Below are 16,017 nucleotides of genomic sequence, written 5' to 3' on the forward strand. Positions count from 1 at the left end.
AAAATAAGGTTATAAAACTTCATTACAACCAATGATATAGGGGGCTCACCAAAAAACAACATTTTAACACAATATTTTCACTTTCATTTCTATTTTTTTATGAAGGATTTAATTGATCATATCACTGTGAGCAGTTCATATTCCAATTATCTATATTTAAACTAAATGACAAGTACTAACTACTATGTAGCACATATTTATATACTAAAAGATCCTATAAATTTACAATTTTATTAAAAAAATTATAACTTAAAAATAAAAGCTTATTTGAATTTTACAACCTAAGCTATTTCAATTTTGCAATATAAGCTATTGTAAAATGAAAAATATTGAATTCACTTCTACATTAAAAAAAAAATAATAATGAAAATTTTCAATTTTGACAGAATTTGAATTTTACAATATACATGATTGTAAAAAAGAAATATTCAATGCACTTGTACATTAAAAAAATAATGAAAATTTTCAATTTTGTCAACATTTGAACACACTGATGGGGACTTCAAAGTTCAAAACCTAAAATAATAAAACTGCTCCATTTAAAAAAATAATTTTCATTTCTCGAAAATTACAGTCAGTTTAATCTATGAAACAATAAGATCTGGCTTTGCGACTTTCCATCCTGGCTGTTTATCCTGCACCCTGCAGGTATTATACTAATTTATTCTAGGCGACGGGTTCGAAGAGTATCTTTTTGACGTGATCTTTAATTTCCATATCATGCGAATGTGTGAAACCGTCTCGTTCCTTGTAAAACAGCTGCATTAATCTTACATGATCAAAAAACAGTCTCCTGCAATTGTTCGGCACGTACTGTTTTGTTTTGAGATATTCGCACTTAAAATCTGCGATGGCATTTTCCAGGAGAGTATAAACATATTCGAGAGCTTCTTCCTCTGAGATTTCTGGATGCTCCTTCATGTAACACTGAATGGCAGAAACCACCTCGCCTTGACCTCTCTCCGCCTGCATAATTAGTAAATAATCAGGAGTCGTTCAAATAAATGACAAGTGTTTAAGAAGATGGATTATAAATAACAAGTGTTTAAGAAGATGGATTATAAGAGATTGAGTACACTGCCTGGTAAGTTTTGGTATCATTCAGCAAACGCCCTATCAAACCTATGAGATATGCAAATTTGGATCGATAATCTATTTGGGAGAGTATGTGATCTGTAAGAAGCTCTCCAGTGAAAAGAACACAAATCAGAATGAGAGTCGGCCCTGATACAGAGATACTAGCGGTCGCTATGTATTCATGGAACGACGGCACAAATTCAGCTTCCGACCATTCTGCTTCGTTCGTGTAAGCTTCAAGCACGAGCTCCCACTGCCATAGATCATACGATCGATAAGTCCATAGTCCGTATTTAATCGTACCTTTGTGGAAAATGAAAATCTCCTTTAATATCAAACACTTGTAATTAAGTTTAATTTACATACTAAATTTCTAATGTAACCGAGCACGTCATGACCCTGTCTCTCGCGCCCTTCTTGCGCTATTTCATTAACCAGATTGTACAGAGCAAGGAAGCATATTTTCATGTGCTCTTGCATTCGGTCTAACAGAGACAGATCCCATCTATAACAGAGACAGAGAGAGGAATGGGCATGTATACATGGTTTAGCAGCAACAATAATTACAGAAACTTTTCTCTTTCATCTATTAATATACATAAAAGAGATTATTAGATATGCTAAATCTCTACCTTTTAACTGCTTCGTTGAACAGCTTAATGTCTTCCAAAGATGCATGCGCGTCATATAGATCGTCTAAAGTGACAATGCAGACGGTAGTTTTGGTAAAAATGGCTCTACACGTAGCGAGCTCTGGTTCAAACATAGTAGACGCTATTGAGAAATATATTTCAGCCACACGGTCGCGGGTGAAATTGAGCTCTGCAAACCCCGATGATTTCCACCACCTTTGAACAATGCGAGGTACACTACTTTGAGTACGTAAGTTAGAGACATATGTCTTGGAGCATATAATTTATAAAAAACCAAAAAAATGGCGAATAAGCAAGATATACAACACCTTCGAAGCTCGAGAATCTCCTTTTGCTGCATGGACTGCACATTATTGAAGTCCAGTTTGGCCAGTTCCAAATATTTTCCGTTGTTAATGTATGGCATACTGCACCCATCAATAATACATTATTAAAATACTTGATCTTTAAGTATGGGGGATTTACGCAGTGCATTATATTAGATCTTTAGCAAGCTGAAAAACGGCACTATATTGGAAATAAAAATTACAATTATTACAGGGTGCGTATCTTACTTATACATAGTTTTCCCAAGCCATGCATCGTTTGGCCCGTAATGTTCAATGTAGCTTCTAGCCTCCAGCCTTGGCAGACTCCTAAGCCATGGATTTATGAGGGCGTACTCCACCTGCAAATATATACGCTCATTGATGTGAGGTTTAGGTGGCAGCAACACTGAAATGTTAAAAGAGCCGGCAATAATATTATATACCTCTCCCCGGATATTCTTTTTAAGATCCCATTTGTCCAACGCATCCACATTTTCCAGAGCGTTCCGCAAATACCTTTCGGTACAGAGTTTTGCTTCTTCCATCACCGTTTCTCCCGGCATTGCAACGTGTGAGCAACGATTGAGGTTTAACATGTCTGTTACTCCTCTCCGTGTTTGACCCGAGAAACGAAAGAACTCTCCATTCTCATCTCTAAAAGTTTTTAAAACATCTGCCAAAAACGTTGGCTGCAGACGTCAATGGCCTGAAAGAATTCAACGACTTGGCACAATTGCCGGCAAAATATAGTTCTTTACGTCAACATTTTCGTTTACTACCTGAGGATACATTGTACCCATGTAGTCTCAAGATTCGAAGACCCATGGCAGTAACATCAATATCAGTGACAGGATTCTCTCTTCCACATCCAATGCCTCTTTCGTCCCAATGGCTGCGCGTCAATCTCGGAGATAAGAAAATTCGGCCATCAATGAAGTGATCAACAAGTGAATTATAAAAAGGCATGATACCTGTAAACATAAGCCAATGCGTCCTTGATCTCCTTTTTGAAATGGCGATCGATCCCTAGCCGTTCAACAGTATCGACCGCCCACAGACGCTCCAACAGATCAAGCGGATAGTGACACGGCACTACAATTACAAATTTTCAGTTGGTAATCTGTTGAAAATGTAATTTCAACGCAGCCGTACTGCGCTCTCCAAAACCGCCAGATTGAAAACCACAAAACCGCCCAGAGCACATCGCACCTCCTTCCCATGAAAAGTTGTTTCCGTATATTGGCCTCCGATGCGATTTGGTGAAGACGCGTGGCTCTCACCTGACATCAGCATCTCTGACATATCGGGAGGTAAAGCTCAGCATTAAACTGCCTTCCGATATCAATCTCCGCCGTCCGATCTCCTTGCGTGTTGTCAGCCGTCGATCTCCAAAGATGCAGCCCGCCCGCGTCAAATCAATGGTTTGCGTGGCGTGTGAGGATTCACGTTGACCGCCGTAGAAGAGAATTAATGGAACTGGTGGTTGTTCGTATTTTTTTTGGTGGAGGCTCTTTAATAAGGTGATGGGCTCATACGTGATATATCTTTTGTTTTGATGTACACGTAATTTTTTTATGGCATTCATATCAAAGATGTGTTAACGTTTTGGAGTGTTGACCATTGCGTGAAATGAGCTCGCGGCAGGGGGAGCAGAAAAGAATTTTTTTTATGCATTGTGATATATGTTGTAGGGTAAAAGACTGTGGGCAGTAGTTTTTGGGCATGGTGGCTGCGCGCGATGTGAGTGCGTGTTTTTATATATGTGTTGCCCATTAAGAACCAGAAGAGCAGCGAAAAGCCAAGAATGATTGCACAGCAGTGCATATGAAAAATTGTGGGATCGTATAGTGATGTGCGCGTTTTTGGTGATGAGTAATGTGCCTGTGCACAATCCTTTTATGTAATGGTGTTATGTGGTGGCTGCGCACAGTGTGCGATTTTTGTAAATGCACAGCAGTGCATAAAAACCAGTTGCCAGTTTCTCATTGTAATGAAGAGCGTGTAGTGTGAAAGAAGAAAATGCACAGTAGTGCATGAAGAAAAGAAACGAAGTGGAGCGCATGTGTTTTGACAGTATGTGTAAAAATAGTTTTACACCAGCAAATGTAAAAATGGGTTTTACTGCAGTAAACCCAACACAGTAATTTCTCAGGTGAAAACAGAGTTTTGATGGGTGAAAGTAATTTTGGTGAATCCCTCTCAGCAAAGAGGATGAATGTTGTTTCAGGCTTCATATTTTAATCAATAGAAATATTTTTATGGCTGTGTAATGGGCTGTTATGAGTATATTTGATTTAAAGCTTCCTTGTGCAAAGATCCTGGAACAAAGAAAACAGAGCATTGGCTCTGTGGTGTTTGCTTGTTTGGTTTTTGGTATTTTCCCCATCAAAAATATCCAACAGTGGTATCAGAGCTAGTCCAGGCTCTTTGAAGACTCAAAGAAGCTGAAGGAAGGTGTTGTTGCAGCAGTCAAACTTCTCCAGCAGTGTGAAGTTTCAGCCAAAGGGATTCAGGTATTTCTCAAGTTTTTGAGTTATTATTGAAGACAGTCAGTTGTTTTAAAAAAAAAAACACAGTCAAGTATTTAAAGCCTAGATAAGAATGGCAAGGTCAAAGAAGAAAGCCTCCAGGTCTGTTAAAAATGTGTCTCCCCCCTCTACTAAACTAGAAGGCAATCCATTAGAATACATTTTATTTGAAACCCCAAAGTTTGATGGAAACTTTGATGTATGGGAAATAAAGATGAGGGCTTTCCTAATGTGTGAGGGGATTGAAGTCTGGGAGTCAGTGATTGATGACAGCAAGATGGATAAAGAATCCATGGAGTATGATGCACAAGCAGCAAAGACTATCTTGGATGGACTGCCTGATTCTGTGAAGAAGAATCTAGGAAAATATACATCAGCAAAAGATATATGGGACAGACTGCATGACCTTCATGCAAAGGGAGCACTGACCATGACAATGAGTAAAGAAGAACCCATTATAGAAGCTGAAAGTGAGAAGGTTGACCTCATCAAGCTTCAAGTAAGAGAAAGGGATGAAGAGCTTGCCAAGCTCAAGAAGGAGCTTGATCAATGCAAGAGGAAACATCATGAAGAAGTCATGTCTATGAAAAATCAGCTGAATGAAGCAAAGAAGCAGGAATATGCCTTGACAAGTCAACTTGAACAAAGGCACAAGAGAGTGAATAAGCTTGTGGAAGAGATTGGACAGTACAAGGTAGAGGTCTCCTTCCTTAAGTCTGAACTACAAGAAGCCAAGACGCAGGCACAAGAAGCTGAAAAGAACATGAAGAGCAATCAAACAAAAGATGAATAAATCTCCAAAATGAACACAGATATTATCTCCTTCAAAATAGTAGCAGCTGAAGCTACTCGTAGCAAGGAAGAAACTGAGGGACAGCTTGCAAAGAAAAACAATGAATGTGAAAAGTTGGAAGAAGAGATTGTCCTCCTCAGGAAGAAGGTTGAAGGGATGAACAAGATCATGAAGAGCTCTCAAGCTTTGGATGACATGCTCAGCTATCACAGATCTCCATCTGATAAATCAGGACTTGGGTATGTAGCTGAACCCTCAAACAAGGATGAGGATGCTTTAAGCAAAGGAGATGTGAAGAAGCCAGAAAGAGATGGTGATGCTCCCAGTTCCAGCAAAGGCAAGGAGAAAAATGAAGGCAGCAATAGAAGAAATTCTATTCCAAGTAGAAAACCAGCTCCAAGAAGAAATGTAGCTGATGTCAAAGAGGCAAGAGGCAATGGTGATCATCAAAGGATCTCAAGGCAGCAAGGCTTCAGAAGTGCATCAAGGAAACCTCCATCTCACAGGTACCAAAGTTCATTTTATGGTTATTGTTATGCTTGCTCAAACTTTGGTCATATGGCAAAAGACTGTAGAGCATTTCATGGAGATAGATGTTGTGGTCCCCGACAATCTCCAAGAAATAACTTTATGAGAAGAAATCATGAATTTTTATTCATGAAAAATGTTGAATGTTTCAAGTGTCATAACATTGGGCATATGGCACGTGAATGTAACTTAACATGGGCTCCTATGTAAGCTAGACCCATGCAAAAGAAGAAAGTTACACAAGTATGGAGAAGGAAGGAAAGGCAATCTGAAAGCCCCTTGAACTCCCCAGTGGATCTAAATTTATTTTGAGAAGAGTCTGCTGAAAGAAGATAAAGCATACACTAAAGGGGAGTTTGAATTTTTTTTTGTTGTTTGCTGAACTGTATTAATAGTCATTTGTTGATGAAGGATGTATTGCAGCGCAGCAGTTGCAAATGAAATCTTTGTTAATCCCTCTAAAAGGTAATATGCAGCAGTGATGAAATCAGCGATGTTTTTGCTTTGTTTTTATGCAATATGCACAGCAATGCATAAAGAAGAAAAGATGGCAGCGCTGAAATGTAAAGAGAAGCAGCCAGATAAGAGAAAAATGCAAAGCAAGAAGACCCTCACAGCAGTGGGAAGACAAAATACAAAACAGCAGTTTGGAAATTTTTTTTGGAGCACATGGATTAGAATGAACAGCAGTTTTGAATTTTTGCATAGCAATGGAAGGTAGTTTCCTTCTATGTAATGAGAGAGAATATACTCACAGCAGAGTGAGTATAATACACAGCAGATGAAATGTTTTGTATTGGGAATGAAAATGCAAAGCAGTAAGAAGAAAATGAGAAGAAGGTAAGACGCAGCAGAGCGTAAATGCCCAGTGGCTGAGAATGCAATGAAATTTTTCACACAACAGTGAAAAATGTAATTTTTTTTGTATGCAATGCAACATGCAAAGAAATGCATAAAGAAAAAACAGGGACAACAGATTTTTAATGCACACTGGATGTATAAGAATGTGTGTGGCAGCAGAAAGCCAAAGGAATTGCACAGTAGTGCATTGTGAAAAAAAAATGAAGACTAAGATTGTGTGAAGCAAGGGTGCATGAGAAAAGGCAGCAGCCTGTGTTATTTTTTTGTGGAGAATGAAGTGCCAAGAGTATGGGCACACAGCAGTATGATGAAACAAAAGACAGCGACAGTGCAAATTGCAGAGGCAATGCAGCAGCAAGAAGTTATGGACAGCAGCATGATGGCAAAAAGGAGAAGCACACAGAAATGCAAATGTGAAAAATGCAGCAGCAAAAAGTTTTGAACAGCAGCACATGCAAAAGAAATTTTCCTTACAACAGTAATGGTAAATGTAATGAATTTGTTGTTCATTGAATTGATATGCAATATATGTAACAGCAGTGAGTGCGAGAAATATTCACACACAGCAGTGTAAATTTGTAAATTGGGACAGTGTAATTGTTCCAGAAAAGACAGAGTATTTTGTCTTTGAAAAGTGCAGAAGCAGTGCAAGTGTAGACACAGCAGTGTGGGGTAGACGCAGTAAAGAAGATGGCACAACAGTGTAGCAGAGAATATGCAGCAGCATAAAAGAACAATGTAATGAGTTTGCACACACAGCAGTGCAATGATTGTTTGTTTTTGAAACTGCATGCAAAGCAGTGTCTGTTTGTAATCCCTCTGTTAATGAGGAAGGTGCTTTTCAGCACAGTCATTTGGTGAAACCCTCTATGAAAGAGGAAGATGCTTTTCAGCATAGTGTAGTGAATCCCTCAGTCAAGAGGAAGATGCTCTTTAGCATAGTTTGGTAAATCCCTCTGTTAAAAGGAAGATATTTTTTTATAACGGGTGAATCCCTCTGTCAAGAGGAAGGTGCTCTTCAGCACATTGTTATGGTGAATCCCTCTGTCATGAGGAAGGTGCTCTTAAGCACAGTTTCAGGTTAATCCCTCTATTAAGAGGAAGACAACTTTGTTGTTTGTGGAACTGCATCAGAAGCAGTTGGTGAATCCCTCTATGTGAGGAAGATGTCTTTGTAACAGCAGTGTTGGTGAATCCCTCGATGTGAGGAAGTGTTTGGGTATGTTTGAACGCCCAGCAGTTGAAATTAAAGGGGAGTGTTGAAAATGTAATTTCAACGCAGCTGTACTGCGCTCTCCAAAACCGCCAGATTGAAAACCACAAAACCGCCCAGAGCACATCGCACCGCCTTCCCATGAAAAGTTGTTTCCGTATATTGGCCTCCGATGCGATTTGGTGAAGACGCGTGGCTCTCACCTGACATCAGCATCTCTGACATATCGGGAGGTAAAGCTCAGCATTAAACTGCCTTCCGATATCAATCTCCGCCGTCTGATCTCCTTGCGTGTTGTCAGCCGTCGATCTCCGAAGATGCAGCCCGCCCGCGTCAAATCAATGGTCTGCGTGGCGTGTGAGGATTCCCGTTGACCGCCGTAGAAGAGAATTAATGGAACTGGTGGTTGTTCGTATTTTTTTTGGTGGAGGCTCTTTAATAAGGTGATGGGCTCATACGTGATATATCTTTTGTTTTGATGTACACGTAATGTTTTTTTTATGGCATTCATATCAAAGATGTGTTAACGTTTTGGAGTGTTGACCATTGCGTGTAGCAAGGAAGAAACTGAGGGACAGCTTGCAAAGAAAAACAATGAATGTGAAAAGTTGGAAGAAGAGATTGTCCTCCTCAGGAAGAAGGTTGAAGGGATGAACAAGATCATGAAGAGCTCTCAAGCTTTGGATGACATGCTCAGCTATCACAGATCTCCATCTGATAAATCAGGACTTGGGTATGTAGCTGAACCCTCAAACAAGGATGAGGATGCTTTAAGCAAAGGAGATGTGAAGAAGCCAGAAAGAGATGGTGATGCTCCCAGTTCCAGCAAAGGCAAGGAGAAAAATGAAGGCAGCAATAGAAGAAATTCTATTCCAAGTAGAAAACCAGCTCCAAGAAGAAATGTAGCTGATGTCAAAGAGGCAAGAGGCAATGGTGATCATCAAAGGATCTCAAGGCAGCAAGGCTTCAGAAGTGCATCAAGGAAACCTCCATCTCACAGGTACCAAAGTTCATTTTATGGTTATTGTTATGCTTGCTCAAACTTTGGTCATATGGCAAAAGACTGTAGAGCATTTCATGGAGATAGATGTTGTGGTCCCCGACAATCTCCAAGAAATAACTTTATGAGAAGAAATCATGAATTTTTATTCATGAAAAATGTTGAATGTTTCAAGTGTCATAACATTGGGCATATGGCACGTGAATGTAACTTAACATGGGCTCCTATGTAAGCTAGACCCATGCAAAAGAAGAAAGTTACACAAGTATGGAGAAGGAAGGAAAGGCAATCTGAAAGCCCCTTGAACTCCCCAGTGGATCTAAATTTATTTTGAGAAGAGTCTGCTGAAAGAAGATAAAGCATACACTAAAGGGGAGTTTGAATTTTTTTTTGTTGTTTGCTGAACTGTATTAATAGTCATTTGTTGATGAAGGATGTATTGCAGCGCAGCAGTTGCAAATGAAATCTTTGTTAATCCCTCTAAAAGGTAATATGCAGCAGTGATGAAATCAGCGATGTTTTTGCTTTGTTTTTATGCAATATGCACAGCAATGCATAAAGAAGAAAAGATGGCAGCGCTGAAATGTAAAGAGAAGCAGCCAGATAAGAGAAAAATGCAAAGCAAGAAGACCCTCACAGCAGTGGGAAGACAAAATACAAAACAGCAGTTTGGAAATTTTTTTTGGAGCACATGGATTAGAATGAACAGCAGTTTTGAATTTTTGCATAGCAATGGAAGGTAGTTTCCTTCTATGTAATGAGAGAGAATATACTCACAGCAGAGTGAGTATAATACACAGCAGATGAAATGTTTTGTATTGGGAATGAAAATGCAAAGCAGTAAGAAGAAAATGAGAAGAAGGCAAGACGCAGCAGAGCGTAAATGCCCAGTGGCTGAGAATGCAATGAAATTTTTCACACAACAGTGAAAAATGTAATTTTTTTTGTATGCAATGCAACATGCAAAGAAATGCATAAAGAAAAACAGGGACAACAGATTTTTAATGCACACTGGATGTATAAGAATGTGTGTGGCAGCAGAAAGCCAAAGGAATTGCACAGTAGTGCATTGTGAAAAAAAAATGAAGACTAAGATTGTGTGAAGCAAGGGTGCATGAGAAAAGGCAGCAGCCTGTGTTATTTTTTTGTGGAGAATGAAGTGCCAAGAGTATGGGCACACAGCAGTATGATGAAACAAAAGGCAGCGACAGTGCAAATTGCAGAGGCAATGCAGCAGCAAGAAGTTATGGACAGCAGCATGATGGCAAAAAGGAGAAGCACACAGAAATGCAAATGTGAAAAATGCAGCAGCAAAAAGTTTTGAACAACAGCACATGCAAAAGAAATTTTCCTTACAACAGTAATGGTAAATGTAATGAATTTGTTGTTCATTGAATTGATATGCAATATATGTAACAGCAGTGAGTGCGAGAAATATTCACACACAGCAGTGTAAATTTGTAAATTGGGACAGTGTAATTGTTCCAGAAAAGACAGAGTATTTTGTCTTTGAAAAGTGCAGAAGCAGTGCAAGTGTAGACACAGCAGTGTGGGGTAGACGCAGTAAAGAAGATGGCACAACAGTGTAGCAGAGAATATGCAGCAGCATAAAAGAACAATGTAATGAGTTTGCACACACAGCAGTGCAATGATTGTTTGTTTTTGAAACTGCATGCAAAGCAGTGTCTGTTTGTAATCCCTCTGTTAATGAGGAAGGTGCTTTTCAGCACAGTCATTTGGTGAAACCCTCTATGAAAGAGGAAGATGCTTTTCAGCATAGTGTAGTGAATCCCTCAGTCAAGAGGAAGATGCTCTTTAGCATAGTTTGGTAAATCCCTCTGTTAAGAGGAAGATATTTTTTTATAACGGGTGAATCCCTCTGTCAAGAGGAAGGTGCTCTTCAGCACATTGTTATGGTGAATCCCTCTGTCATGAGGAAGGTGCTCTTAAGCACAGTTTCAGGTTAATCCCTCTATTAAGAGGAAGACAACTTTGTTGTTTGTGGAACTGCATCAGAAGCAGTTGGTGAATCCCTCTATGTGAGGAAGATGTCTTTGTAACAGCAGTGTTGGTGAATCCCTCGATGTGAGGAAGTGTTTGGGTATGTTTGAACGCCCAGCAGTTGAAATTAAAGGGGAGTGTTGAAAATGTAATTTCAACGCAGCTGTACTGCGCTCTCCAAAACCGCCAGATTGAAAACCACAAAACCGCCCAGAGCACATCGCACCGCCTTCCCATGAAAAGTTGTTTCCGTATATTGGCCTCCGATGCGATTTGGTGAAGACGCGTGGCTCTCACCTGACATCAGCATCTCTGACATATCGGGAGGTAAAGCTCAGCATTAAACTGCCTTCCGATATCAATCTCCGCCGTCTGATCTCCTTGCGTGTTGTCAGCGGTCGATCTCCGAAGATGCAGCCCGCCCGCGTCAAATCAATGGTCTGCGTGGCGTGTGAGGATTCCCGTTGACCGCCGTAGAAGAGAATTAATGGAACTGGTGGTTCGTATTTTTTTTTGGTGGAGGCTCTTTAATAAGGTGATGGGCTCATACGTGGTATACCTTTTTGTTTTGATGTACACGTAATTTTTTTATGGCATTCATATCAAAGATGTGTTAACGTTTTGGAGTGTTGACCATTGCATGAAATGAGCTCGCGGCAGGGGGAGCAGAAAAGAATTTTTTTTATGCATTGTGATATATGTTGTAGGGTAAAAGACTGTGGGCAGTAGTTTTTGGGCATGGTGGCTGCGCGCGATGTGAGTGCGTGTTTTTATATATGTGTTGCCCATTAAGAACCAGAAGAGCAGCGAAAAGCCAAGAATGATTGCACAGCAGTGCATATGAAAAATTGTGGGATCGTATAGTGATGTGCGCGTTTTTGGTGATGAGTAATGTGCCTGTGCACAATCCTTTTATGTAATGGTGTTATGTGGTGGCTGCGCACAGCGATTTTTGTAAATGCACAGCAGTGCATAAAAACCAGTTGCCAGTTTCTCATTGTAATGAAGAGCGTGTAGTGTGAAAGAAGAAAATGCACAGTAGTGCATGAAGAAAAGAAACGAAGTGGAGCGCATGTGTTTTGACAGTATGTGTAAAAATAGTTTTACACCAGCAAATGTAAAAATGGGTTTTATTGCAGTAAACCCAGCACAGTAATTTCTCAAGTGAAAACAGAGTTTTGATGGGTGAAAGTAATTTCGGTGAATCCCTCTCAGCAAAGAGGATGAATGTTGTTTCAGGCTTTATATTTTAATCAATAGAAATATTTTTATGGCTGTGTAATGGGCTGTTATGAGTATATTTGATTTAAAGCTTCCCTGTGCAAAGATCCTGGAACAAAGAAAACAGAGCATTGGCTCTCTGGTGTTTGCTTGTTTGGTTTTTGGTATTTTCCCCATCAAAAATATCCAACATAATCTCCAATTTAAGTTTTGTCACCAAAAAATGCCTCTGTAAAATCAAATTGTCATGTTGGTACCATGGTTTCCGAATTTCATTAAGACGAAGTTCAAGAATTCCAACCACTTGGTGTTCCCTGTACGCATGAATACAGCGTCTGCAGATGCTGGCGAGCCGAGGAATGATCCATCCTTGGATTGAAGATTGATGATTTTGTGCCACTCTACTATTTCTTGCAGGCCTTCCAATTGATACAAGAATATAGCTGGAGCGGTACAGAGAACATAACTGGAAATCCTGATTCACACACCACCACGACGGTAAGGGTAATTCATAATGACAAAAAGCTCGACAAAAGAGCGCATCATGATTAAAGTTTGATGAACCTTTTAAGCGTAGCCTCCCGCTTCTCAATCATTTGTTTAATGAATGGCAGCTCATAAGGCAGATCCAAGCATAACTGTTTTGCTTCATTTAGCATAGCAGGAAAGACAATTTCAAATCCACTTGGCAACTGATTGTCCGCTTCATCCTCCATCATTCCAACATGTTTCTTGAGGAAATCAATGCCGGCAAGATATTTATATATTATTTACAGCTATAAATATAGGGTGTAGGGAAACATGCATACATTTTTACACCATTAATTTATTATTAAATAAATTAAACTTTCAAACCTTTTCCAACTTCAGTTTATTAAATAAATTAATCTTTCAAACCTTTCCCAACTTGTGTCTCCCCAGTGCGCCATAGGGTGAGAGTAATAATACAGGCAAGAGTAGCGAGTAGTCTGTCATATGTTAAGAAATGGTCTTCTTTGCCCCAAGAGCCATCTTCCAACTGATTCTGAAGAATCCATTGGAGTGTTTGAGGAAAGTGAGGGTGGCCAGTGCCATCAACTGCTGGAATCCTTGCGACCCAAGCAGTGTCATACGCAGAGGGATTCGTTTCCCCATCGCCCATACCTCTAAACATACTCTTAATCTCGCATATTAATGTATCCACGCGCTTCTCGTCCGCTTCTGCCTGCTAAAATTGATTCAGGTCAACCAAAATATTTTAGAAAAGGATTGCTTGAGATTCTTACAGACAAAACCTTTAACGAACAACCACTGAGAATACCAACCTTGTTAGATGATATTATTGCATCAATAATATCATCCTTCCAAAATCCTGGAGGGAATTCTCGTTTGGCTAGTGTACGAGCAGAAAGCGAATCTGAAGGTATCCAAAGACAAATAAAAAATGGCAAAAAATTAAAATTAGTGAAATTAATCACTTGGGACGACGTTGAAAATATATGATTTATTTTCAACACAATGCACCAACATAAGCGTACCAGTATTTTTATGAAAGTGATTGGAAAGGGAAGTTGAGTCTTCGCCAACACAAGCAATGATCTTGCTTGAACCACCTGCATAATCAAAAACATTAAGAAGTCGAATTGAAGTAACACGACATAAAATAGAAATAAACTTAAAATCATGTGCGTACCCGATCGTAGGACGTAGATGCTTCTCTGTTTGGTGGCACTGCTTCCGAAACGTGGAATGTGTCGTGTGTTGACATAGGCGTCGTTGAGAGTTCGATATTGAGGTCGACTCAGTGTGGTAGTAATGGAAATATGGGATGACAAAGAAGAAGACGACGGCGTGGCCATTTTAACAAATGCACCACTAGATTACCAGAGGTACCGAATGAGCTTAATTGCCTGGATTACAAAAATTCTGAAAAATCAAACGTAAAATAACTTCTACCACCGACCCAAACACAAAAATAACCCGCTTCGAAACTTCTAGATCTTCCTTCCACGCTTCTCAATTCTCCATATCATCGCTTTAAACTACCTTGACTTATTATTCACTAGAAACACAACCTTTACATCACAATTTCCTGGACATTGGTTTAATATCTGCAACTATCTATACATCTCCCCTCGTACATTTATTCACTCCAACTATGTCCATTTATGTATGAGCTTCAAGGAGGGTTGGGCTTCACAGGCTTAATTTGTCTTTTGTGCTTCAGAAGATTCGATGTCTGTCACATTTCATTGACCCCAGAAGATTCATCAACTTATGGATTTCATTGGCATAAGGAAAGTCCTCTACTAAAGTTTTCAATTTTCTATTAAATATTATAATATAAATTTGTGAAATAAAATTTAAAATAGATTATAAAAATTCTAATTAATTATTAATTATTTATATCTATAAATTACTTATATATATATATATAATGTCTAAATACATTCTCTATTTCAAACAATGTCGAGCTCAAATTGTTTTGTTTTCACATTTCATTGTTGATCATTCCAAAATATATATATTCACAGTTAAATACGCTAAAAAAAAAATACACTAATTTCGTTCTTTCGAACGTCAGCCGTGACCTATTAGATAAATAAAATAATAACATAAACGTATTTGTTTTCACATTTCATTGTTGATCATTCCAAAATATCTATATTCACAGTTAAATACGCTAAAAAAAATACACTAATTTCGTTCTTCGAACGTCAGCCGTGACCTATTAGATAAATAAAATAATAACATAAACGTATTTGTTTTCACATTTCATTGTTGATCATTCCAAAATATCTATATTCACAGTTAAATACGCTAAAAAAAAATACACTAATTTCGTTCTTTCGAACGTCAGCCGTGACCTATTAGATAAATAAAATAATAACATAAACGTATTGCAGGGATAAGTATTCCACTGCTTCAGGACATTATTAAATATATTTATTTATTCTTATTTTTATTTTTTATTTATCTATTTTAAAATAAAATATATGTATGTAAAACATATATGTATGTTGTTTTACTTATGTATATTTTTGTTTTATTTTTTATTTATTTATTTTATTTATATATATATATATTGTTTTACTTGTATATATTTTTGTTTTATTTGGGAAACTTCTAGATCTTCCTTCCACGCTTCTCAATTCTCCACATCATCGCTTTAAACTACCTTGACTTATTATTCACTAGAAACACAACCTTTCCATCACAATTTCCTGGACATTGGTTTAATATCTGCAACTATCTATACATCTCCCCTCGTACATTTATTCACTCCAACTATGTCCATTTATGCATCAGCTTCAACGAGGGTTGGGCTGCATGGATGCCTAAATTTGTCAGCTTCAAGGAGGGTTGGGCTTCAGATGCCTAAATTTGTCAGCTTCAAGGAGGGTTGGGCTTCAGATGCCTAAATTTGTCTTTTATCGTTCAGAAGATTCCATGTCTTTTGTGCTTCAGAAGATTCGATGTGTATCACATTTCATTGAGATTTTCACTGTCTTTGGTCCCTCACAAGATTCGTAAATTTATTCACTCCAACTATGTCCATTTATGTATCAGCTTCAAGGAGGGTTGGGCTTCAGATGTCTAAATTTGTCTTTTGTGCTTCAGAAGATTCGATGTCTATCACATTTCATTGACCTCAGAAGATTAGTTGGTAAGGATTGAATATTTCACAAGATTCGTTGGGAAGGATTGAATATTGAATGTCATCGGATTTCATTGACCTTCCATGTGATCACATTTCATTAACCTCTCCTTGGCATCGGGAATGTCCTCAGCGGAAGATTCGATGTGTATCACATTTCAGTGAGATTTTCACTCTCTGTCTTTGGTCCCTCACAA

General features: G+C 38.6%; 1 protein-coding gene across 1 annotated transcript; it reads right to left on the reverse strand.

Moving 5' to 3' along the window:
- Positions 1-666: 666 nt before the first annotated feature.
- Positions 667-14,152, reverse strand: LOC149229313 (monofunctional isopimaradiene synthase, chloroplastic-like). Its single transcript, XM_089375812.1, has 15 exons — positions 13,856-14,152; positions 13,701-13,775; positions 13,488-13,579; positions 13,082-13,390; positions 12,748-12,932; positions 12,441-12,658; positions 3,010-3,130; positions 2,818-2,930; positions 2,482-2,711; positions 2,285-2,397; positions 2,039-2,137; positions 1,710-1,925; positions 1,444-1,582; positions 1,082-1,330; positions 667-966 (listed from the first exon to the last, which is right to left on the reverse strand). Exons 1-15 carry the CDS (start codon positions 14,019-14,021, stop codon positions 667-669), a joined length of 2,625 nt encoding a protein of 874 aa, XP_089231938.1. The 5' UTR covers positions 14,022-14,152.
- Between the last annotated feature and the right edge of the window lie 1,865 nt (positions 14,153-16,017).

Source organism: Pinus tabuliformis, chromosome J (genome assembly GCF_031772625.1).
Source record: "Pinus tabuliformis cultivar Carrire ecotype Pingquan chromosome J, CPIR1, whole genome shotgun sequence".
Taxonomy (NCBI): domain Eukaryota; kingdom Viridiplantae; phylum Streptophyta; class Pinopsida; order Pinales; family Pinaceae; genus Pinus; species Pinus tabuliformis.